This window comes from Gadus chalcogrammus, chromosome 1 (assembly GCF_026213295.1).
Source record: "Gadus chalcogrammus isolate NIFS_2021 chromosome 1, NIFS_Gcha_1.0, whole genome shotgun sequence".
NCBI classification, from domain to species: domain Eukaryota; kingdom Metazoa; phylum Chordata; class Actinopteri; order Gadiformes; family Gadidae; genus Gadus; species Gadus chalcogrammus.
In genome coordinates, this window is record NC_079412.1 from 11,926,772 (window position 1) to 11,952,660 (window position 25,889).

The window sequence follows — 25,889 nt, forward strand, 5'->3', positions numbered from 1 at the left end:
GGAGGAGGAGGATGGCGACCATCGCATGATTGCAAACGAATACTGTGAAAGTCCCCTAAAACAATGCATTCAGCTGTACTCACAGGGTTCTGGAGCGACAAGGCTTTGGCATTGGGATGTCCTGCCCAGTGGGTGGACATGAAGAAACAACAGAAGAACCCTTCCGTATAAAAACAGAAAACTGTTGATCATCTCAAGGACTACACCAATACAAAACACTTTGTTTTGTTTTGTATTGAGAATGATTATCCAAGCAATTTTTCACATTTTGATTGCACTGGATATAAAAACCCTTCAGAAGCCATAAAAGATTGTGTTAGATTATCTTTCAAAAGTGTACTTTGTGTATCCATATTCAGTAATTCACCAACTCTGTACAAGCCAATAGCAAAATTCCTAGTGTTGATATGAAATGTTGCTTGATGAGATTAGCATCAAAACCCTAACCGGAACCTTTTTATGTTCTGTTTCATACGTCCCAAATAAACATTGTTGAAAGATGAATGCAAAAGGAGATAGCACTCTTTAGATTTATAACCTTCAAATCAGATGGTAGAATGAATCCTCATCGCTTTTCAACTGATCTTTCTATGAGCTTGTCTTTCTTTAAATGGGAAAAACAGAATACCCCATCCATCATACCTATAAATAAATATAGAATCTGGTGATCAATTTTGCATTTATATGCAAATTTGTCAAAGATTAAAGAAATCTTAGGGTTTCACCAAGTCTATGGCTGAGGCTCACTATCACAAGGAAACTGCTGGAAAAACAAGCTGAGGAAAAGGCGATAATCAGAACTCAAGCGTCAAATGGCATTGTGCCGCTGGCTTCAAGCAAATCTGAGGCATTTGTGGGGATGCTTTGTCTTGATATGTGTCCGGTTGAATGATTTGCAACATGTTTTAAATCGCACAAACCAAAAAAAACACTAAAAATAACAAACCCTGTGAACTCGCAGGCCGGGCCAGGCTGGGATTTCAGAGAGGGATAATAACATTAGGTCACTGACATGAAAGAGCAAGGACATTACATGGACAGTTTTAAGATAAAGGGGTATTATAAACATTGCCAGCAGACCTACCTCCTAGAGGGAAGCAATTTAACGGCCATGCCATCTTCAGACTATAGATTAATCTTGGTGTGCAGGGCACAGGACAAAACAATTGCATACAATGAGTAGATTAAACATGGTTAAGCTTCAACTATATCCAAACAAATAAATGTAAGGAGCTACAGCTACGTTTGTCATGCCTTCCCCATAGGGGTGGATTGATGTGCCCAAAGAAAAACATTTATTTGAAGATGGGATTATTTCCAACATTTGATAAGAGCAAACAACAGCAGTAGATCTCCCGTCTCCAGTATACGTTTAAAGACTGGAGCAAACTCAAACTATTTGCACCCTCTTTACAATTAATGAATTAAATACAATTCATGGGAGAACATTTCAATCCATGTGAATGAATCCTTTGACAACATCTGGAATACTGAACATGGAATATGAGAATAACACAGTTTAGTATAAATATACGTGAAAATCAAACAGCACTGGTCATTAAATAAACAATGGATTCAGTACAAATGTAATTTCAATCATGACCAGTTGTTTATAATCTAAAATGGCTCTGTAGACTTTAAGCGGAGGGACGGAACAAGGTTTGGTATCAAGGGATTACCACTGGGATAAAGACCAGGTGCTTGGTCAATTTCACTTTTTAATCCCTCTAAGCCCTCAGCCCATTCTGACAGAGCACACATCAGGCCGGGAAGCACCATTCCTGGCATGACAAGCATAGGGGTACATCACACGCCCACGCACGCACGCACGCACGCCCGCACGCCCGCCCGCCCGCCCGCCCGCCCGCCCGCCCGCCCGCCCGCCCGCCCGCCCGCCCGCCCGCCCGCACGCACGCACGCGCGCACGCACGCACGCACGCACGCACGCACGCACGCACGCACGCACGCACGCACGCACGCACGCGCGCGCGCGCACGCACGCACGCACGCACGCACGCACGCACGCACGCACGCACGCACGCACGCACAGACACAGGGCAATGTGATCTGAGGATGGCTGGTCAGAGATGGCCATGCAACAGTGCTTATGTAAGCACAGATAATTTGGGAATTAAGCCTCTTGTCTACAATATGAGAAATATGGGATTATGGATGTTTTAATATCACTCTATTTATTAATCATGTTTATATTTAAATAATATTTGTTTGCCAAGTTTGACATGTCCCCATTCATAAGGTACACTGTAGTGATATAATACAATCATATAGTTTCCAATTCAACGATTCTCATCGTCAAACCTGTACAGAAATAGCAAGCAACTCAAATGGAACACAAGGGCTCTGTAAATAATTTGAATAGTAAACCAAACTCTAGCACTTCATTTAAATTTACATTTAAATATGCTCAGGATATTTTGCTCGGTTGTGGCTAGGTTATAGGAGTTCAAAGTGATCTAATTCATGAATTAATCAAATTTGTCAAGTGGGGTCTACACTTTCCATTGCAGGCAAGGAATTTCATTCACTTCTGGGGCATGGCCCTTCCTGGCAAAGAGGCTATTATAGGCCTGTCAAAACAGTCTCAAGGGGGAAGCATCCAGCTGCAGTCGATAAATACACACACCGTGCCGACGCGGACACCTATTACACCGACATGCAAAGAGTGTGTGTGTGCGTGCGTGAGTGCGTGCGTGCGTGCGTGCGTGCGCGGAATTTTATAAAGATTAAAAACGTCATTACCATAACCTCAAAAAAGGCCCGTTAAGACCAACACAGACACATGCATGCATGCATGCACGCACACACACACACACACACACACACACACACACACACACACACACACACACACACACACACACACACACACACACACACACACACACACACACACACACACACACACACACACACACACACACACACACACACACACACACACAGTACACATAAACTTTGCACAGTTAAGTAGATCTATGGCTATTTCCGAAATCAACAAACATAGAACCAAGTTGCCCTGCCCCGCAGTATGCCCATTGCATGTCTCTGCGATGATGTGGATGTTACTCTGATAGCCGCCTGTATGTGAACCACTGGATTTATGAATTAATTATATAATTTATTTAAATGAATTGTCCACAGCTGCACTGCATGTGAGCTACAAATTGCAACAAAGCAGGTGCAGAGTTTTAATCCACTAATTTGTAATGGAAAGATTTATATTATTCCTGAGGAGATTTCTGCCTGTGTTATGTGAAGCAGGGGTTCAGAGGTTTAGAGGGCAGAATTACTAATGTACGGACTGTGTACGGTCATTTAATTCAGAGGGTAAACGTGCTTTCCAGTATTTTGAGTCCCAAATCAGGATTTTACAATTAGCCCAAACCAGGGGTACAGTTAGCCATGCTTATTAGTGGGGAATTTGGGAGTTTTCTGTGACTTCTCAGTTGCCTGGCAACAGTTCATTTGGTGTCGAGCAACGGTCAAGGTGGTGTACTACATCGTCACATATAAACCTTTGGAAACCAAATGCCCTCAGAGATTATATTATACTTCAATGTTTTTGAATTGAGCTTATGAATTAAGCTAAGAATTCATAGGTTACATTTAAGTGCTAAAAAATGTTTAGTTATTTTTTTCTGCTGGTTGACTGAGACTGCATCTTAGATTTTGAGCACACCCAATTCATTTCAGATTAATCAAGACCTCTCTTCGCTTATTGGCTTGGGGCATCCATCGTGCCTGTCAACCACACGTGCTCACACAGCGTTAACATGACTCCACCACAGGTGTTTGATTGCAACACATCCAAATGGCAGAGCAATGGGGAAGGGGAGTTTTTTTGGGGGGGGTTGTTCATTTTTAAAATCGTATAACTTCAGCTCGAGTTCTTCCCCATTTGGCTAATGATGCCTATGACAACCATCACAACTGCAGCAGCTATTAGCAATATACGAGTACTTCTAATATATGTATACATAACATATATATAGGCCTATAATATATTCATCATGGAGATGCCTTTAGATTTATTCGAAATGCTACCCTGACTGAGCATACTAAAGGCAACTTCCTTCCTCCTCCACTTCTATAGCCAGACTCAAACATCAATAAGCAAAGGGAAGTACAATATTTCAGCAGCATAGAGGGAACAGCCTGAGCAGGTGTCAGACCTGTATCACTACAAACCAAAATAGACTTGCATGTACTTGAGGCTACATGAGGATCGACTTTGCTCACAACTCCCTTAACAGAAGTGTTACCTCATGAGACCGTCTCAATGCATGCACCGGCAAACTACAGACAACAATGGAGGCGTAGTGTGTGAGCGTCGTGTACAGTAATGCGCCAGGTGAAAGAGTGGAGCCTTTCCACTTTCCACTCGTCCCTTTATAGCCAAGCATCAGGCTGCACACTGTAGCTCTCAGGAGAGAACTGCCACAGTGGGGGGCATGTGTTGATGAAATCCAAAGGGTATCAAGGGATTTTCCTCTTCAATCCTGTTCATCCATCTACTCCCAGAGCCTCAGTAGATCCAGCCAGCACATAAAGCATTACTCGTGTCTGATTTGGTGGGAAATGCTAAGCTTTGGTATACTAAAGTTTACTTTGATTTCTGTCCAGAAATGTACCGGGCCTGGAAGACACCATTTCCGGACCGAATGTAAGACCTTAATATAATGCCTTGAGAGAAACTGGACTTGCTTCACAAAAGCTTTGGATCAGATCCAGCTGAGTGAGCTGCCTCTCCATAACTTGTTTAAGAACCATAGAATGTTCCAAACATGTTTGAGATCTTTTCTTCCTGGAAATCTGAGCAATTGCCATCGAAGCAATTGTCTGACTTATAATAAAATCCCCTTCCATTACTGCAACGACAAAGGTAAAGCTGATGATTTTGCACTTGCCTAAACTAATCCACTAACCACAACGCATAATCATCAAGTATGTGCAAGGAGAGATCTTCAGAGAAGTGTTAAGTGGGTCTCACGCCACTCGAGTAGCGCAGCGTAGTGTAGCTGGTAGGAAATGGCAGCGAGGAGGTGTCACTTCTTCCTTAACACTGATTAAGTTTGTGAGCCGTGTGGGGAGTTACAGCAGGCACTGCCAGCCGACAGCTGTTTGTGGATTGTTTTCATCTAAAACAATGGTCGCACAAATAATGTGACACTTCCAGTGTGCATCCGTCATTTCTTCCATTCATACTTTCTAATCACCATCCTATTATTGTATGGATGTCACCGTACTGCAGATGCTGTCTAGTCTACAGCAGGGAGGATATGTTGGAATGATATGCAAGAAAATACACAAAAGGTTGTCTTTGTTTGAATAACACAACAATAAAAAATGTCCCTTTTAAATTCAAGAATATTGGTTGAGACATCACTGCTGTGCTTTTGATACAGAAGACGGATCCAGTATCAAGACCTTTTGGATGGGCCTGGGATCTTAACAGCACCAAACGGTGGATGCAAGTCTTTTTGACGCCTACTTGAGACATTGCAGAAGGGGGATACTTGATCACTCACCAACAAAGTGTCTCACACACAGGCCTAGTCTACGCCCTAAACAACACACAGGGAGCAGGAAATAAACAAATGGCCTAGTGAACTCCTTCAGACTGAGTGAAAACAGAGTACAGTCATCAAAGAGCCGGCCTCTCTCAGATAATTTTGAACTTACAGAAAACGCATGAGTGTCGACAGCGCTTGAGCGCCCGGCGCTGTGTGTTTATCTCTCTACGGCCATGACCTGGCGTCGACGTTAGGTTTGGCCCTGCTCCATTGCACACAAAGCCGAAACACAAAAGCCCTGCATTGTGCAAATGGGCACAGGGAAATCAGCAGCTGCCAATGGGCTCATTCATTTATGTTGCACACACTTTTTGGTCCCCGAACATGGGGTTTTGGGTAATGACTGTTGTCGATGAGAGAAGATGTGGCTCATCCTCCACTGACCTTGCAGCGGCAGCTCTTCCATCACCGCTCCTGTTCTTCTTGGGAGCTCCGGCAGCAGGGGTTGCTCTGGGGAGACAGATGCCTCACCCTGCCTGTCCCCCAGGGACACTGTGTCTGTTCGTCCTGGGATTGTCCCCCCCACTGTGGCATGTTTGTTCCGGGTATTGTTCCTGTTCCCTCTGTGTATTTGGAGGAGATCGCAGAAGGTTTCATTATGGTTCATGGCTGTTCTGTGTGAGGTCTAGTGGACATTTTGAGGTCGGTGGGGTGCCACACAGAAGTAAGCCTGGACTGAACAAAGAAGAGATTTGATTGGATGGTTCTGGGTTCTGACTATTTGACATTGGAGGTACAGTGGATGGAATACTTCCACGGAGGTCTTAATTATCCAGAAAAACAAATACGGTATATAGAAAGTAAAAAATACACAATAATCATAATAAACAATTCTAATATATAAAAACAAATAATTTGGCGTAAATAGATTCTTCCTTTAGAAAACAGGCACATGATGAGGATATATTGACTCTATAGTTCCAAACTGAAGATTTATTTTTACCATTTTCTGCATTCTTGTCACAGGGAAGAATCCACAGAAATTGTCCATGAGATGGTGCCCTCTAGTGTTACATCCTCATCATTTTGATTGTGCTCGACGTAGGTTGCATTTCTACTAATATAATAAAAATACATTATACTAAAGAAAGATTCAAGATATGAGGCAATACTTAATTCGTGTTATTAATTTAACTAGCATGTTTAAGGGTTTTAATAGTTTGGTCTGTTCTGAAACACATTTGGTGGAATTCTACTGCTTGTCTGCTTGATGCAAGACAAGCAAACATGAACAGATTAAGTTAACATGAACAGATTTAAAATACCATGATCTATTTATCAAAAGATAATTGTCTCCTCAGTCGCCATAATATTCAAACAATCCCAGTTTTGTCATCCTCACCGTTTGATTGATGCACGTAAACTTCATCCGGATTCTGGCGTCCGTTTGAACGTCATCAAGTTCAGTTTGCACATATCCACAGTACCTTTGGATCCTAGTTTCTCAATTACTTACACCAATGGGTAGACTTCGAAAAGTCTGCAGAAAGTTCGACCAAGTTCAATTTGCGGGTCCACTGCCCAGAGGCAGAAGGGCTACTGTGAAACACGGGCGGTCCATTATTTACTAGCAGAGCCAGACTGCCGGGGGCCACAGCAGTAGAGGAAAGAAACCCCAGGATTCACTTATTTAATTGAAAGTGCAAATCACTGCAGTGACACCTGAACTAACAACATTTGGTGCAGACACCAATCTCTGAGTATGCAAATAAGTTCCTCAACGACAACGTCCCACCCCCTTTTGATCTACGCTCCACCCAGTTGATGGGCCTTGATGAAACGCATCACTCTCGGGGAAGGGAGAAATCTTTCTGACTTCGTCAAATAGTTTTTGGGATGCATTTCCAAAATAAATGAATAAGGTCAATCAGCCAATAAAGTGACTATTATGACAAATTACGATAGGCTAACACTTTTTGTGAACCATTGAACATGGCCCAAAGGGAACGTATGCAATTAAAAAGAGAGGACAAAACTGAACTGAAATGATTGGGTGAATGGAAATGATTGAGTTTTTATATGGTTGAAAGTATTAACGTCAAGTCATTAAGTTCTTATTAAATCAATAACAAGCACTGCTGATTATATGTTCCCTGAATGCAATGTCGTGGAATAAGGAAGGTATTGGTATCTGCTAAGCATTTGGTTTTTCTAGGACTTTTTGGTTTAGGGATTTTGTTTGATTTTAGGTTGAGAAGAATATCTTTAAAACTCCACTCTTCTGAAGTGTACATAACTGATGCTCTCTCTTCTCTTTGATTCCCTCCACAAAGAAACACGATGGAATAAAACACAAAATCCGTGTTCATCTATAAAGCACATTCAATATGAGATGTACTTGCGTGTGTGAATAAGAGTGAACATTGAGGACAGTTGATAGAGCAGCGGTTTAGATTTTTAATGGATTGCTTGACACGGTCATCAAATCCATCACACACATAATTTGAAAGGATTTATTTTAATATACTTTTTTTTAAACAACCAAGGATGTAAAAAAAAACAGCAAAAAAGTGAATTACTATTCACAATTAATTTCCTTTAAAAAAATAGCCTTTCGCCCTTGTTCACAAACCGCTTCAAAATTGAGACTTAACAGAAAGTACGTGACAAATCCAAGAACCTGGAAGGCCATAACATGTCATGGCAAATATAAATATAGTGGTTTGGACAGGGTCTCAAACAGCAACCATGGAAAGAACATACGTACAGTATACACGACAGTAGGACACTCGGCGCTGCCTGTATCAATTTTTATTAACGTAGAAAAAGAATTCTAAGTTTTGAGTTTCAAACGGTTTATGACAAGTGAATATTTACATTCAGCCACGTTCTAATAGTCTCTGGAGCCTGGCGTCGGGGCTCCCCTCTTACGCCCGCGTGATTGTCTGTCTCAAGGGCTGTTAGTTGTGTGTGTATGTGTAGTCCTTGTAGTATTCCTGTCCTCGCCCTCGCCCCGGTGGATAGCCCCAAGAGCAGGGTCCCCCTCCCATCCCCCCCCTGGGCTCCTGACCTCGGCCTGGCATGGGCCACGGCCCTCCGGGTGGGGCCCCCCTCCCCCGGAAGCCCCCTAATGAACCGGGCCCCATGTTGCCTCGCATGGACCCGTGATCCATGTGTCCTGGCATGGCGCCCCTGTTCCCGTAGCCCCCGTGTGCAGGCATCTTGGGCCTGACCAGCGGGCTCCCCCTGGTGGCCGCTGTGGGAACAGCCACGGCGGCTCCCGGGCCGTCTGCACAGTGAAGCGTTGTCCTGCCCCCATGGCCCCCCTGGCCCCCCTGGCCCCCCGGGGCTCCGTTGCCCGTTTCAGCCCACTCCCCGCCCGTGGCGAGCCCGCTGTTGTGCGAGGCCGGGCCCGGGTGGGCCCCTGTCGGCTGTCCCCCGTCGGCCCCGCAGCCGGCGTTCCCGGCCAGCGCCGCCCCCCACATGGCCTCGGCGGCTCCGCTGATCGTCCGGTCTCCCTGCGGAGGGGGGACGCCGCCGGCGGAGGCCCCTGTGCTGTCGGCGTAGAGCGGGCCGGGAGGAGGAGGACCCCCGGAGGGCGCGTGGTTGTTAAAGGCCCCGCCGACGTCCGAGCCGTACGTGTGGCCCAGCAGCATGAGGTGGGGCGGGGGCGGGGGCTTGACCTCCATGGGCAGCGAGGCCATGCTGGTGAGCAGGGTCTGGGGCGACGCCGGGACATCCCCGGCACCGACGCCCGGGGGCCGGTAGTCCAGCTCCTGGGGGTTGGGGTTGGGGGCGGCGGCGGCGTTGGCGGCGCTGCTGCACGGGGAGCCGGAGTAGGCGGGGGAGGGGTTGTAGCCCGAGGCCCCCGTGTAGCCGGCCCACGAGGCCTGGGGACAGAGGAAGCTCTGGTGGGGGTTGACGCTGAAGCCCCCGGGGGAGAGGCTGCCCGCCGCCTCAGAGACCTGCGGGTTGGCCACCTTGAACTGGGAGATGGCCGTCTTGAGCCGGCAGTAGTCGGACAGGTTGGGCCCGCCCTCGGAGGAGGAGAGGGTCTGCTGCTCCGGGAGCGGGGGGCGGAACTCCTCCGCGTCCGGGAGCGGGGGGGGCGGGGGCGCCGCGGCGGGGGGCTCCTTGCCGGGCTCCGACGAGTCCGATATGACCGGGCCCTCGCCGTCGTCAGAGTCTAGAGACATGTCCTCCTCCACACACTCATCATTCACTACTGGGAGAGCAGGGGGGGGGGGACACAGAGTGGAGAGGTGAGGGAACGCACAGGGGAGAGGGAGGAGACAGTAAAATAGGTTAGCTGCGCTTCAACAGGACCAATAGGCAAAGACTAAAAGTGTTTGAAGATGGGCGGGTTCCAGGAATTGTGTCAGCTACATAAGGAAGTCCCGCCCCACCATGCATCCATTATTATTAATGGCATCCAACCGAAAATAATAAACCCTACAGAATAGTGTTTGACGCATTGAGTTTCTCTTCTCACACAACCCACCAGTAGAGGGCGGTGTTGGTAAATCGTTCTGGTTGATGGCGCCGATCAGGCTGTGGAAACCGTTCATGATGTCGTCGATGCTTGCGATCACTATTCCATTCCTGGAGTACTGAAGGAACATCTCAAACGGTCTCTCTGTAGAAAGGACAAACACACACAGATTAATTCAGATGCGTGCACAAAACAACGGCCTCTCCATTAGCGGTGGGTTTGTGGGGCGGGGTTGTGATGACAATGATGATGATGAGGATGATTAGGGTACCTGTGAGGAAGATCAAGTGCCGTTGCTGGGTGTGCTGGGCCTGCAGCTTGATCAGGCAGTCCAAGTCCGGCGCCTGTCGTGATTGGGCATCACACTCGTGATAAGGCAGGAACTCCACCAGGTGCTTCTTCTGATAGGCCGTCAGCAGGTTGAGCAGGGCCATGGCGTTGGTGTTCAACCTGTGGCATGGGGTGTCGGCCTTTCAGTAACGGATAGTCACACGAACCCTACATGCACTTGTTCAATCTGAGCATTTATATCCGCCTCGTCCATGAGGTCTTTGACATTTGGGATCCCTGCCACTGCTATTTTGGGCGCTGCTTGCACGCACATAAAACACACACACTCACACTGACCTCCCCATCTCTTTGAGTTTCTTCTGGGACTTGCAGTGCACCTTCCACTGCCAGGGCTGCTCGGGGGTACTCTGGTCCTCTAGGAACTTGAGCAGTGCCTGTAGCCGTTCTGGGGGAGAAAGAGACAACAGAAACTCAGTACAGACCACTAGACCTACAGTAGTATTGTAGGTGACAAAATGTGTATCTGCTTTGATTCATAAGTGTTGTAGACGAGGACTTTCCAACACACCCCTTTCACAGATAGCCAAATAGTAGGGGTAAATTACTTCCTGTTCCTTTAATTTTAAAAGTCGGCCTGCTTTATTTATGTCTGTCATCAGACTGGCATGGTCAATGTATATTTTGTCGTGAAAACTCCCTGAGAGTTTTAAGGCCCTGAATGAAAACCACGGGTCGCACCCAGTGCATCCTCCAGCGGATGGACAGGATATAGATTCACTGGACTACCCGGTCTCTAACTAATCGGGCCCTGGGATTTCAATATAAAACAGGTTTGTGTCCAAAAAGATGTGCAAAGTTGTTGCAGATTTTGAATTCCTAACAAGAATATTGTCCTATTCAATAATTTTTTAACCAAGCCAAAAAAGCAATCGACAAATGCTTCCTATTCTGATCAGGTCGGGTGAGAGCCAAAAAGAAAAGGGCTTGGAGCCTAAGAACTTAAGGCTGAGCGCTGACCTCCCTTTGCTCTTTCTGCAGAGATTAGATCCTATCCATTATACAAAAACCTTCTGCTCACGCACTCAGCATTCATTTACGATCTAGGCCAACGGTCATTCTAAGATTTATGATTGACATCCTCTTTTCACTACCAATGTGTTACGCACTTCTGACCACTTAGTCTGCTCCCCGGTTCGTTTTAATCTTTGGCCCCTCTCCTCTGCTGTTCTTTGTAGTCGCTCCCTCAACAGTGCCTGCCACTCTGCTGTCGAGTATGACCTGCATACTTCCTGGGCTGGCCCGGGGGCTCGTCTTTCCCTTTCCTTTAGGTCAGGTGGTCCTTGTGACCTAGTTCATTTTCCATGAGGGGGGGGTGGGGGGTCTGTCTCTACCTGGGGGTAGAGCCTCGAGCGGTCTGCCGCTCCGTGGGGGTAGAGACTGGTGTGGTCTGTCTCTACCTGAGGGTAGGTTCGGCTTTCTGCACTTTCCTACGTTACCTCCCCCCCCCCCCCCCCAGGCCATCTTGCAGGGGTGTGGCCGTGACGTGTCGGTTCCCGTTCCCTCTCCTGAGTGAATGTCCTTTTGAACCAGTCTCTTTTGCCTTCCCTGCAGTGTTCTAAAATCCCACCGTTCGGAGGGGGGAGGTCCCCCTCTGGTGCCCTCTCTACTCCCACTCGTCGTCACCGTTGACTCTGTATTGTTGATTCCCAGTCATAATCGGTGAGGGTTTAGCCCCGTCGCTTTTCCATAAACCCCCTAGCGTACCCTGGGAGATCAGGTCCGGGTTCAGGACGAACTCGTCCGACACGATGAAGCCCCCGGAGACAAAGAGCTCGTTGTAGGTGTGGTTCTTCACGTCGTCCAGGGTGTCCACACCGGCGAAGCTCACCGCCGACAGCTTCTTCAGCGAGACCAGGGCCGGGATCTGCAGGGGCCACGGCACGGGTTGCAGTCAAGCCGTTGATTACACTTACAGTCTCAGAGGGCTTCTGAGGCGACACTTTAAGACCTTAGAATCCTAGCCCCTCAAAAGGGCAAGATAGACGTTTCTCTATCCAGGGAGAATTTATTTTAAGTTATCTAATGTTTAGGTACTTGCTCAGTTGAACCTTTTCTAATATAAATAACACATCATTGTTTCAACACTTTACTTTCATTCTATAATTTGCCACGAGTGCCTCTCACCCTTTCTACCGGAGTAGATCCTGAAATAGCACCCCTATGTACTGGATCCCAAATCTGTTGAATTGGGAATTAAGAATCGATGCAACTGGCCACATCGGGGGGCAGGTGATGAGGGGGTGTACCTTATGCACGTGTGCCGCGATGTCCTCATTCATGATGATGATGAGTAGTTTATCCAAGCAGCTGCTGTTTTCTAGGAAGGTCTGGGGGCTGCACTCCCGGTTGCCCAGACTTATCAAGTACTCCTTGGCAAGTGAAAGAGAAAATACATGTTTGTTGTTTGGATGAGAGTTAACATTAAACGCACAGACATAGTCCTGCACATTGGCAAATCGGAGAACTGACAAGTACATGTCACCCAACAAGGTCTGTGAAATATATTCTTATAAATCTGTATATTCTCAGACAATTTGAGTGCAACAGAGCGATCTCTAAATAAATAACAATTAATGCACTGGAAGAATAACGGGCTATTAATCAACCTCCTCTATAAACAAAGACAGCAGCAGACTCAAAGACTCGGGCCTGCACCGCTAAAGGTCCCCTAACAGCACAGGCTTATAATAATACAATTATAATAAAATAATACACGTAAAAGATCTGTAATGGGCAAGATATAAGGGAGTCTGCTCTGACAGTGCATAATATATTACAGTCTGGAGGAGGTCTTAGGCAAGTATTTACAGTGGGATTCCTGTTTGGCCAAGAAACCACAACGCAAGCAACTTCTCAGTGACGAGTCGAGAGACCATCTGTGCAATCCAGATCATATTCTAACAGAGCAAGGAGAAGCCTCCGTCACTGAGGGCTGTAAATACTACACTACCCATAAAACCCAGAGTCAATTTGCACCTGTGTAGATGGAGGCTACTTTTTAAATGGAAAAGCAAATATTGCCCAGCATAATGAAAATGACTCCTAGTATAGTGCCCGACCTACAAATTACAGTTTTAATATGCGGTTGATCAAATAAAGCAGCTTAGTCATTTAAGTTTTCCCTACAGTTGCATGCGCTGTAAAATCTTGTGTTTATGCTACCTGTTACTGCAGCGGGCGTGCTTGCCACGTATAGAGGAGGATAAAACGACAGCCACTCACAAACCCTACCACATGAAGTAGTTATGCCCCTCTGTGGCGGAACAAACAAGCCCAAGGCATTCTTCCGCGAAAATAACTCCGCTCATGCACAAGGAAGCAACCTAAAGAGTGGTAAAACCAGGAGTAATATTAATTGAATTGAGGAACCGTCACAACTGCTGAGGTTTGTTTGCTTCGACCTGCTGGTTGTGATTGAGTGAATGCTGGCGACCGTACCAACTGGGCGAGGGTCACGCCAAGACAAGTACGGGGAGGAGAAGACAATGTTTGCAATCCCGTTTGTTTGCCCTAGCACCGATGGGAGGTGTGACCACCAAGAGGCTCAAACCCTACACATTGTCACTGAACTCTATAAAACACACATCTATTCACATTAGCACCACGACCAGCACGCCCTCGCTGTTGGATCTAGGTCACAGCATAGTTCAAGCAGGTTCCCTCAAAGTGTCATGCAGCTTTTTAACCCAGAGCGGATCGACTCGTTTCCCATCGAGCGCCGTACACAACCACATTCCAGCGAGGGGGGGGGGTACCTTGATCTCCTTGCAGACGGCGCTCTCGTCCGCCTCCTCGCTGGCGTAGATGTAGAACTTGACCGTGTTTTTGGTGACGTCCTTGAAGACCTCCATCAGGCTGCTGAACACCTCGGGCTTCAGCTGCCCGATGAGGCTGCTGGCCAGCAGGTCTGACCCGGAGCCGGAGCCGGGGCCGGGGCCGGGGCCGGGGCCGGGGCCGGGGCCGGGGCCGGGGCCGGAGCCGGCGAGCGCCGCGGTTGAGGCAGAGTTGTGGTTGGATTGGGACCCCGGGGAGTCAGTGACGTGCGAGGGGGAATAGACGTCTCCGGTCACCTCGGAGGCGTCCCCCTGTTTCCTGGTCGACGGCAAGTCTTTGGCACCGGCCGGTTTGTCGCCGTGGCTCGCTATGCTCTTGGAGCCGGAGGAGGTGGAGGAGGAGGAAGAGGAGCAGCAGGAGAGGGGGGTCTTGGGCTCTACTTTGGTTTTGGGGGTCAGGGTCAGGGTCGGGGCAGGGGTGGGGATCGAGGCGGGGGCCGCCGCCACGTCAACAGCGGCCACGTCAACAGCGGCCACGGAAGCGACGGCGGGAGACGACGACTCGCGCTGGGCCGCGGGCGTCGGCGGGGGCGGAGTCGGGAGCGCCGGCACCAGCCACTCCATCTTCTCGCACAGTGCTCGGACGTGTCCCTGGACGGGGACGGGGGTGACGTAGGGTACCACAAAGTCTGAGAAGGAGCTGCTGGGCAGCCAGGAATGGCGCGGGGTGAGCCGCGGGGGCAGCTGGGAGGTGTAGGCGATGTGCTGGCCCCGCATGAGGCTCCTGATGTCCGAGGTGAGGCTGTGCACCTCCTGCTTGAGGATGGTGTCCAGGCTGATGGAGGGCCTGTGCACGGGCTCCTCCACCACCGCCGTCGCAGCCACCAGCCGGGGAACAGCGGCGGGCCGGGGGACCGCCGCGGGGGCCGCCTTCTGCACTTCCACCACCGGAGGCACTTTGAGCTCTGGCTGGCTGGCCGCCAGGCCCAGGGGCTCGGGGAACAGCTGAGCGTTTTCTGGGTGTGTGGGGTGCAGGGGGGGGGGGGGGAAGACGCACATGTTTTACTATAACGGCTCCCAAAGAGAACGTGCCACAGTGATCGTGTGTGTGAAACCCGAGACAGAGTGCCTGGAGTCAGATGGGTTGTGCTGGGCGTGGAGGGGGGGCATACCTTCATGTGCGGGGGCCCTCCAGGCTGGGTCCTCGGAGGTGTGGGGCCGCTCCCCCGGGGAGCCCAGGCTTAAGGGGCTCCCGGAGCTGCAGTCCATGTCCTCCTGAGTTGATTCCAACATCACAATCACCATCATCATCATCATCTTCACCATCATCTTCACCATCAATAGCCATCAGCGTAGTAGTCAAGTAATCCTGCTTTATAGTCAGTTTGGTCCCCACTGCCATGAGGACTCAGAATACTCAAACCCTTAATCAATAGTTTGTTTGTCTGTCTGTCAGTTGTTATATTAGTCAAAGTGAATATCCGTCATAGTTCCTCACGGCTGAAGCACAGCTGCCCTCATATACTATGTAATGAGCCCAACTCCCATAGACCTCAGCCATGTGGTCATCTAAGGGATCTGAATGAGCTGAAATAAACCCCCATGGATTCACTGGACGACCACCCCCCCGGCGGCCCTCACCTCTGCGTAGTTGGTGGGGGGGTCGCCGGCCTTCCTCAGGTCCGGGTCGGGGGGCACCGGCTCCCTCCGAGCTCCTACTTCCTGTTTGGACGTCTCCCCGGCGCTGGCGGGCTCCGCCGCGCCGCCCTGGGACATGGCCTTGTTGAGCGTGGCCAGCAGGATCTTCAGCAGCCGCTGGGTCTCGCCCACCGAGGAGCCGTGGGCGTTGGCGCGCGTGGCCCGCAGGTCCGTGTCGTAGATGCCCATGCTCTCCATCACCGCCATCAGGTTGTAGCCCTGCCCCGCCTCCTCCAGGGGGTCCTCCGCCTGGGGGCCTGGGGCAGCACACACGTCCACACGCACACGTTACAAGGCAGCGCAGGCGGCTTATTTAGAAGCATTTTGTCATGTTAGTTGAAATTCTCGTTACATGCAAGAGCATAACATAGGAGTCTCAGACGCATCGCTAAAGCTGGTGAGCTAGTCATGTGGGGGGGTTGGTGATAGAGGGAGGTCTGAGGGAGGCGTGGGATCATTTTCGTTAGATACTTCATAAATCGACCATGGTTCCCCAAATTGCCTAGTCTAGCTTTAACCTTACCTCAAGAATTAGCTTGAAAGATTGTATCAGCGATCTAGGCCGAAAAATTAGAACATTCATCTGCTCTTTCCTCACGATCCGCTAGCTGCCCGCCCCATGAGCAGGCCGTCAAAAAACCGCGTCTCTGTAGGCAGCCTATGCTCAGAGATCGCACAAAAAAACAAATGGTACTACCGACCACTCAAAATAAATAGTATTCTAACCAATCACCGACAAGGGGTGGGTGGTGCGGCGTTTTGCGCTGCGTTCATGATCGTTTTTACTGGATGCACGAAACGTGGAAGGGAGGGGCGCGCGGGCTCTGTTTGTCTAATCCAACGTTCGTAGGATTGAGATTTAAAAAACGAGTTATTCGAAAACATCCACAGCTATATTTTCAACATATCAAACAGAGCGAACCCAGAAAGTAAACACTGCCAGCGGAGCGCCTCCCTCACCTCTGCTAGACTCTCCGTTGCTCAGGGGGTCTGCGCGTTGGCGTTTGTTGACGCCTCCCCTGTCCTCCGCCTCCAGCCTCCTCTTCAGCCCCAGGGGGTCCCAGCTGCCTTCCTCCTTGCCCTCCCCCGGCCCCTTGGCCGGCTCCTTCACCAGCGCCTTCTTGTGCAGCTGAATCAGCTTCAGCAGCTGCTTCATCTTCTCCTTGTCGTACTCGTCCTGTGACATCCGCTGTTTCTGGGCCAGAGCCTGGGGGTCCGGCAGGGACGGTTGCTGGGATGCACCCCCGTTGGGTTGGGCCGCCCCGGACGCCCGCCTGCGGCTGCCCTCCGGCCGCGGCCTGTCCAGCGGCGTCCTCTCGGGGGGCGGTCTGTCCTGCGACGGCACCTCCGCCGGCCTGCTGTCCACGCGGTCCGAGCCCCGGTCCGACCCGCCCCAATCCGACACGGGGCTGTACTCCACCGGGACGGGGGCGAGGGCGGGGGGCTCCACGGGGGGAAGGGGGGTCTGCGACCTCTCCACGATTTCCTTGGCCTTCTTCAGGGGGAGGACGTAGGTGGCCGGGCTGTGCACGTAGTTGCGCAGCAGAGCGTCCAGGTTGGGCTTGGTCCGGGGAGCGGGGTGGATGTTGGTGCGCTCGTCTAGGTTCTGCTTGTACTCGGGCAGGATGAAGGCCCGCCCCGTGCCGCTCTCCATGCGGGCCAGGTACTCGTTGGAGTGGCGCTCCACCGACGAGCTCAGGTCCTTGCCCGGGTGGGGCCGCAGCTTGAACAGGGAGAAGTGGAGCGCCGGGAAGAACGGCAGCACGGACGACAGGCCAGCGGGCTTGGTGTCCACCGAGAGGGCCTCGGGCTCGCATAGTCTGGACGCTGTGAGAGAGAGAGAGCGAGAGGACACAGTGTTATGATAAACCCCACTTACAAAGCGAGCGCTGACCGTGTTCCCCCTCCATGCTTAATGCAAAAGAGAAGTGCATGGATGGATGGGCATAGATGAATACTTACAATACTTGACCACCATCCTTGACTCTTGAAAGATGAACAATGCCTGAAGGCTCTTTTCAAAACGCCCCCGTGGTTCTGGAAAAGCAAAAACAGAGCGGAGCTCTCTCAATTTTCTGTCACAGACACAGCAGACAAGTGTGGGGATCGGGGGTAGGGGCGGAATAGGAAGGAGTGCGTCTAGGCTAGGGTCTTCAACACACCTTTATTGTTGACCATCTGTGCCGAAGACAACAGGAAGAGGAAGCCCCGGTCGTGCAAGGGCTTCACTAGCACCTACAGAATGGACAGGGAAACAGCAGTCAGCAGTACGCCTTTAGGGAGGGTCTTCCACGAAACAGTCACAAGCGACAACAAAGCAGTCCGGTTTACAAAGCAGTTAATTAGCAGACATTAAACCACCCATGGCAATTTAGCCTGATTAAAAGATCTTTAAAGATCTTTCAACATAAACAAGACAACGGATCATTAGGTTTTAAGCAGGAAAAACCTGTTTCTCACCAGGTTTCTTTCTCTACAGTTACGCCGACTCCAACTGACAGCACTTTTACTTGCGTTTCCTTACCATCCTGTCTCTTTCCAGCTTGTGGATCAGGCCCGCTAGGCTGCCGCTGGCCCCTTTCCCCTTCCCGTCCACCACATCAAACAGGCTGCAGGACATCCCGAACTTCAGCACTAGGGGGCAGTTAAAAAGCATGTTAGAAGAGGGGATCTGAAATGGTGTCATCAGAGCGGACCACCACGGATTGATCTGAAGTGAACAACCGACCCATTAGCATCAAGAGTGCCATTGAGTTTGTTAGCTTAACTATAAAAGGTAGAAGTGTCCATCTAGTTGACGCATAAACATTTCCCCTTTCCTCATCACTTTACAGAAGCTTCACACTTGGTTAAAAATACAGTAACGGGACGCAACATTAGAAACTAGAGCCAAAAACAGGGCTTAGCGTTCCACCGACCTTCCCGCGAAATGTTGTACGAGTCCCACGAGAAAAGCACCGAGGGAATCTTCCTCTTCACCTGGTCCAGCTGCATGCCCTGACTCACCTCCAGCCTCTCAGGCCTGTCAACACAAACCACAGACACAACATAGAAGCGCCTGTTAGCAGGGGCACGTAGCCGTAAAGGCTAGTAGCCTTACAAAAGGAACCACAATCGAGGACCACAATGGAAATAAGTCCTGGACTATATTGTGTTTTTGATGTCTTTTAATGTGTGCGAGACGTTTTCTGATGCAATTAAATACATCAAATCAAACAGGATGGTTGCAGTGAGGAATAACAGCGAGAGGATCTGTGCCATTAGATGCAGCAGCAGCAGTGTAGGTGTAGTTGTGGTGCTAAGCTGGGGTTGTAGGGGGAGTTACTCACAGTTTGAAAGGCAGGTAGGGTCGCCCACAAGAGCGCAGACACAGAGGGAACAGCTCCTGGCCCTTGTTTACCAGCAGGCCGCTCCACACCAAGTAGCACTTCCCTGTTCACACAGGTCAAAGATCGGACAGGGGAAACCAACAGAACACAGCCCCAACTGAGTGGTCACCTGAGAGATTAGCTCAACAACACCTTGGAACAAATCGGTTATTTTTTACGTTACGCCAAAACCTGCTTGAAAACCTGCTTAAAAATATATTATAAGTGAAAAGTCTCAATATGTTTTTACTACTTGTTGCAAGCGATTCATGTTTTGCAATGTTGTGTCAAATTTGACACCAACTTTTGTAGCCAATCTTAAGAAACATTTGCATGCTTCTTTCATTTGAGCGCTGAAACTAGTACGGTTAGCGGAACTCTCCAAGCCAGAGTATACATGTGTTTACATAGCGGCATGCTGTCATAGTGATCCATAGAGGCCCATGCTCTTGCTAGTGGAGGAGCTAAACTATTACTTAGTGGACAGAGATCAATGAGCAGCAACGTACCTCTTCGGACTTCGGGGGGTATCGTGTTGAACCTTCCAGGTGAAGGAACAGGGGGGGCAAAAGAGATTTTTGGCTTTTACAAATTCTGGTGCAACATTCTCCACAAACGTACACAAACATTAAGTTTCTAACCTGCCAATACAGCGCTACGCTCAAGACATACCTGTGTACAGTAGAGGGCACAGACCCGACCTCCTTGCCTTTATTCTGGAAGGAAACCACGGCGTACGGACAGATGTGCCTCGGCCGCGCTTTGATCTCATCAAACGCAAACTCAAAGTAGTATTGCTGAAAGGCAACGACGAAAGACGCGAAACATTGTTTTCATAAGAGCAGCTAAGAACAACACAACCTCCATCACACAGAGATGTGCGGGGTGCACGCCGTCGACGTGACCGCGATTCCTTTACCTGCGTGTGCTCGAAGGCGCGGTATGACAGTAGTGACGTGACTTTGTTGGCGTTCTTGGAAACGTGACAGTCAAACTTTGGTGCAGGTTCCATGGCGTTCTTAGGCATGTTCTCGTATATGTGCTTTAATCGGCCCTGCGGGGACAGAGAATACACTCCTGGGTTCAACGGCTCGCAGGACCGTTCGGACCAGAGGGGTCACATGTTTCGAGTAGGGATGGGCACGTTTATTCGAATATTCGAAGTGACGTGGGTATTCAACCTTAGCTGTAGCAGATTTTTTTAAATTTTTGCCTAAAGCTAATTCAATATGATTCATTAGCTATATTAATTACACATCGTTTATTAAACGTGTATACTAATGCTAATTAAAATATGTAAAGTAGAAAGAAAGAAAAAACAACTGAAATACATTAGATTGTGCCTTTGCGCATCACATAGTTTAAACTTGCAGGCAGCGTGCACACTACAAGAAATGCCGACCAAAAGAAGCTAAGTGTGGAAATATTTTGACAAGATTGGTGAAACAAATGTGCAATGCAAACTCTTTCCAATGCAAAAATACTTTGCTATACCGGCAACCTCCGTTCCAGCGGAGTCTTTTCCACAGCGGGCTTGATTGTAAATCGCCTCTGCACCCGCCTATCCCCCGAGCACGTAGATATGCTCCGTTTTTTTAACACGAATGAGTGATGCAGTAGGTGGGCTTATGTGCCATGTTAACAGGAAATGTTTTAGACACTGTATTTCCGTCTTACACATAATACATTTTTGTTGATGTTGCGAGGCAGGCCCATGCGCAGCAAGTGGAGTTCTGTTGATATCCAAGCCCACCAGTACTTACATTTACTTGAATCTAATTTCAGTTTGTGCCTTGAGTATGCAATACTGTTTCATTCATATTCTTGTCAAAAAGGATGGTTTCGTTTCAACTCGTTTCGATTCAGCACACTGATTGAGTGTTTTTTTCCTTCTAAAATGCTCAATAAATTGTCCAATTGGATTTGATTTCCTTATTCATTTGACTAATAGATGGAAAACGAATACATTTGTTTAGTGAAGGCCAGATCACGGAAGCCCTTCAGGCTACATTATGAGTGCGCTACATTGGTTCTTTTTCTTCATAGTTCTGGTACTCTAATTTATTATCAAATGTTCGAATATTGATATGCCTTCAAATGCCCATCCCTAGTTTTGAGTGTGGATCTGATTAGGTGAGACTCACGTACCCTCATTACTTTAAAGACGATCATGTCCCCAGTGAAACCCACTTCAAATGGGTTGATTTGTAGCAAGTCAGCGTATTTGGAGAGATAAACACCTGAAAAGACAAAACAAATAAAAACGTAAGAACGTATGAATTTAATCATTGAATGATTTGGTAGTTGAGGTGGTTCTTTCTAAACAAGATGTGGAGATTTGCTTGTCCATGCAAAGTATCCGGGATGAGCCGAGGACTCAAACTTCAGGTATATGTCAAATAGAACCATTATTGTCAGCTGTTGCTTAGCAACTTATTTGCCTATACTATTGCTGTCCATTTTATTTCTATGGTCTTAGTGAAATTATTATCCATCCGCGTCCGGCTTGTTTGTTTACAGGTCAAGAGGATTAGTGACTCACCCACGGCTGGGTTTCCTAGTGTTGTGATTCTGGAGTGGCCCACCGTCAGCCCCTTCTCGCAGATCCACTGGAGCTGGACACACGGGGAAACAAACGGTCAAACCACTGATCAGCACCGGCCTCCAACTCCTGCGGGTCAGACACATGGCTCATTCATAGTTGTGAGTGCAGAGTTGTACTCGGGGCCAACCTTGGATTTGTCTGGATAGAGGAAGCAGTAGGACTCGGTCAGCTCTTGCTCGGTCCGGCCTTCCTGCTTCATCTCTCTCCGCTTTTCGATAAACTGCCAAACAGAAAAACAGATAGCAAGCGTAGAACTTTGTTTAGTGTGGGCTGTGACAAACCGCAACGCTGTGTTAAGTCTTAAGTAGGGGTGTGCACAGGTACACGTGTAATCAGACAACGCGGTTATTTGCTATAGACCCTAGAGCAGGGGTCACCAACCTTTTTGAACCTGAGAGCTACTTCATGGGTACTGAGTCATACGAAGGGCACCCAGTTTGATACACTCTTCTGAAATAACAAATTTGCTCAGTTTGCCTTTTATGAAGGCCCGCGTTATCTATTATTAATATTGATTAAAGATACTCATCTAAGTGAAGAAACTGATCATGTTAATGATTTCTCACAATAATTATCAACAATGACTTAAAAAAGGTTAGAAAAGAGTTGTTCAAGAATGAGTTGTGCTATTTTCAGAACAGGCCTGCGGGCCCCTCGTATGGTCCTTGTGGGCGCCCGGGTGCCCGCGGGCACCGTGTTGGTGACCCCTGCCCTACAGTAACTGTGGTATAAAGGCTGGGGAGAATTTTGAATCATAAATATGTACAATCCATAACATTAGCTCTCTGGCTCTAACTCAGCGTACTAGAATACATCCCGTTGCCAAGTCTTAGCTAAGGTCCTTCCTATTTAGTTGAAAAACGTTATATTTGGATTGTAAAACGCATGAAAATATAAATGATTGATCTTAATTTAATCTTTTCTTTGGCAAGTGACCATGGTATAACCGGGATAATGCCCTCCGAGGTGTCAAAAACATGTTTGATCGATCGTAATTAAAGCGGACTACTTTTTGAGGGAGATGAACTCAAACAGAGTATACATTTAATAACCATGCAATACGAATAAGAAAAAGCATAACTATTTACATTACATACAATTATTAAAGTATTTGAATTGTTTTATTATTTTGGCAAACAAGAAGTAGAATAAATGGGATAATTAGTCTTATTAAAACGGTTTGTGAAACCAAAACGCACAACAAGACATGATTGCGGCTCTTGTCGCTCTCGCGTCTTTCTGCATATGACATGCACGTAGAGCGGGGAGTGACGTAGACTGATAATCCCTCGATAACTCGACTGCGGTCCACTTTAATTAATAAAAAAACGGTTTACCGTCTAAAGCAAAAATAGGGGTTGTGTAACCATTCAAAAAAAAAGTTGTAACCGTTCACACCCCTAGTCTCAAGTATCAAAAACTAACAAGATTTGAAAATAAAACAGCAATGACTCTCCCGGTCAATATTTATTTATCTTAGGTGATATGCACCCGTCTGTAGCTTGAACAGCCATTGTATGCACAGTGCCATACAGAGGACTATATATACAGTCCACTCCAAACACATGAAATAATACAGTCTCAAACCACCGTCTCCTGCTGCCATGGGACCATGGTGAGGGAGGGCCTACCTCCTTCTCCAGGAGCTCATTGTGAATGAGCTTGGCTTTGCAGTAGGAGAAGGTCCCGCGCGACGAGGAGTCCAGGTAGAAGGAGGAGAGGATCTTCACCAGGTCCTCAAACTCCCGGCTGTCGGTTGGAAGGCACTGGTACAGACCTGCGCCCGCGAGAGAGAGAGCAAAGTTACAATCTGTACTACACCGGCGGTGTTGTGCACACACGTACACTTATACACGCCATAGATACATAGATACAAGGAGAAAGTCCAACCTCAAGTCGTTAACTGCTAAGCGCTGTGTCTTCACCATAAATAAGCTTTGACAAGATGGAGCTTTCAGACAGGACACAGCCTCAAGCAAGCTCTTGAAAGGAAGGCATCAAACTCACTGGTTCAACAACAGAACACTGATAACATTATTCCCACGGCAGTGGCACACAGTTCCATGTCTTCAGGCTACACGTCTGGATTCCTTCAAGCTGCTTTCTGTGTAAAGAAGAACTCCAATGCTCTCCTCAGAAAGGTGATGTCTAAGTTGTAAGAGTTGTTTGCGGTACACAGGGCACAGTTTAAATTATCAGAATGACCTACTGCTGTGTGTGTGGACATACAAGAGAAAAGTCAATCAGTGTTCCTAATTAAAGATCACCAGCCAACTGCAACAGGTGGCGTTTAAAAAACACTTTACTATATCTCATCTAAATGTAATTGTTTTGCATAATAAGTTGGACCATGAATATATTCCCTCATGACTGCTCATGAAGTTAACTTTTGATACTGACTATGCTGAGGTGTAGACAGCTTTACTCCAGTACACACTGCCAATTAAGCATGGGACTAACTTTCATAGGCCTACACACATTCGGCATCAGAATGCTTTACCTGATACGGCTTGGCAATGTTTACCGAAAAGAAGATGGTCATTTGCAGTGTTTCCACCCAACTTTGCGCACAGACAGATCGGAGATGGAATGAAGTCTTTCATTCAGTGCAATGAATGCAAACCATCAACTACAATTCATACATCATATAGTCCATTGGATAATGGGCCAACATATGGCGCATGTCTAATAGACGTAAATCACTGACAGTGTGTGATCTGAGATACATCGAAAATGACATCAAGAGCCAGCAGTCCGATCAAGTAAGCACATAAGGCTCATGGTGCTAGGTGCGGTGTGCAACTTTATCCACTTCCCTCTACTCATGTAAACGCCTAGGATTAAGCGCGTGTGTATAGTCGTAACACATCGACGGATACTCAAAACTAACGTTACGCGTGACCTATTGCTAAGTATTACTCATTCCCATGTCCACATGCATGGGCAAAGTAAGGTCAGCAAAACTAGTGAGTATCCGGGCTACTCGAAACATACCAGGCGAAACGTAAGGCTAGCATCAGCACAGAGTAGGCCGATCCACAGATGCAATGCAACAACAATGCAATAACAAGGTATATGTAACTCCACCTAAGTGTGCTTTTTCTTCCAAACTAACACAACAAACGAAGCCAGCTAAAAACTAGCCAGCTAGCTACATGCAGCAACCGAGTGTTAGACACGGCAGGCTCTGTCCTGTACAAATAGAGTGGGGTCTTCACAACCTTTCCGTTCTTTCATTTTCCTCGGGATTTGGAAATTCTTCCGAGGCGGCTCGTCTCTGGGTCTGGGGCCTGGTAAGGGAGAACCGTGGGAGCTCTGGACGTCTGTCTGCCCACTTCTCCGCCGATCAGGGGCTTCTTGCTCGGGCTTTACCCTGTCTTCGCATACAATCCGATCGCCATTTTGGTTGGTTGTGGCCGAGGTGGCGGTTGACGGCAGATTCCTCACGCCTTTGCGCTCCTCCGAGCGGATACCGTCCGTTTCGGTACATTCTGTGTCCTTCCTCCCTTCCACGCCGGGATTCAGGGCCATTTTATGGGGACAGTGCACGTCTCACCGGCAATGTAGCTCTTCACTTACAGTACCGCTTCACAGACACATTTTCCTCTTCACCCAACCTCCGCCATTATGAATGTGACGTACGCGTTCTCCTCCAGCACCACTGCAACACGCTCCTGTCACTCTGTTTACATGCGAGATCATCCACGCCCCCTAGCGGGCGAGCCATGGTCAGGCTCTGAGGTGGAGCGATGAAAACGAAACTGGTAAAGCACAGCTCTTCAGTTGTCGGGAATGAGTGGACATATCCAGTTTCGATTTTCTATGAATGCGTTATTAGTGTGGTTTCAAAGCAAGCCCAGCCACTGTTATGTTTTTGTTGTTATTCCGCCTAACTTTCAGTAATTGAAAAAATGATGGCAGGTATAAAAACCAGGCCCATTGCAGAGAATTGCACTTAAATCAATAAGTGCAGTGCGCTACTTCTACGGTTTTTACAATTTCTATACTTTTTTTTTAATTCATATTTATAATTTTGTTTAACATGATTTTCTGGCAAAAACCCTAAAG

The 25,889-nt window shown here is 48.2% G+C and overlaps 1 protein-coding gene across 1 annotated transcript; it reads right to left on the reverse strand.

The window, feature by feature from the left end:
- Positions 1-8,494: 8,494 nt before the first annotated feature.
- tasorb (transcription activation suppressor b) lies at positions 8,495-25,472 on the reverse strand. The gene is made up of 23 exons (XM_056604787.1): positions 25,043-25,472; positions 23,453-23,598; positions 21,949-22,041; positions 21,759-21,831; positions 21,365-21,456; positions 20,136-20,270; positions 19,889-20,013; positions 19,726-19,757; positions 19,178-19,280; positions 18,767-18,870; positions 18,373-18,482; positions 18,011-18,083; positions 17,811-17,885; positions 16,809-17,675; positions 15,792-16,105; positions 15,323-15,425; positions 14,133-15,166; positions 12,624-12,746; positions 12,082-12,241; positions 10,654-10,762; positions 10,298-10,476; positions 10,036-10,170; positions 8,495-9,759 (listed from the first exon to the last, which is right to left on the reverse strand). Exons 1-23 carry the CDS (start codon positions 25,350-25,352, stop codon positions 8,495-8,497), a joined length of 5,760 nt encoding a protein of 1,919 aa, XP_056460762.1. The 5' UTR covers positions 25,353-25,472.
- Between the last annotated feature and the right edge of the window lie 417 nt (positions 25,473-25,889).

Bases quoted from the DNA above. Each gene is read 5' to 3' on its own strand.
- tasorb (XM_056604787.1), bottom strand. From the start codon at position 25,352: ATGGCCCTGAATCCCGGCGTGGAAGGGAGGAAGGACACAGAATGTACC. The intron at 19,281-19,725 runs GTACGTTGCTGC...CTGTGTGAACAG, and splicing joins ACCCCCCGAAGTCCGAAGAG to GGAAGTGCTACTTGGTGTGG. The intron at 12,242-12,623 runs GTACACCCCCTC...TGGCCCCTGCAG, and splicing joins TCGCGGCACACGTGCATAAG to ATCCCGGCCCTGGTCTCGCT.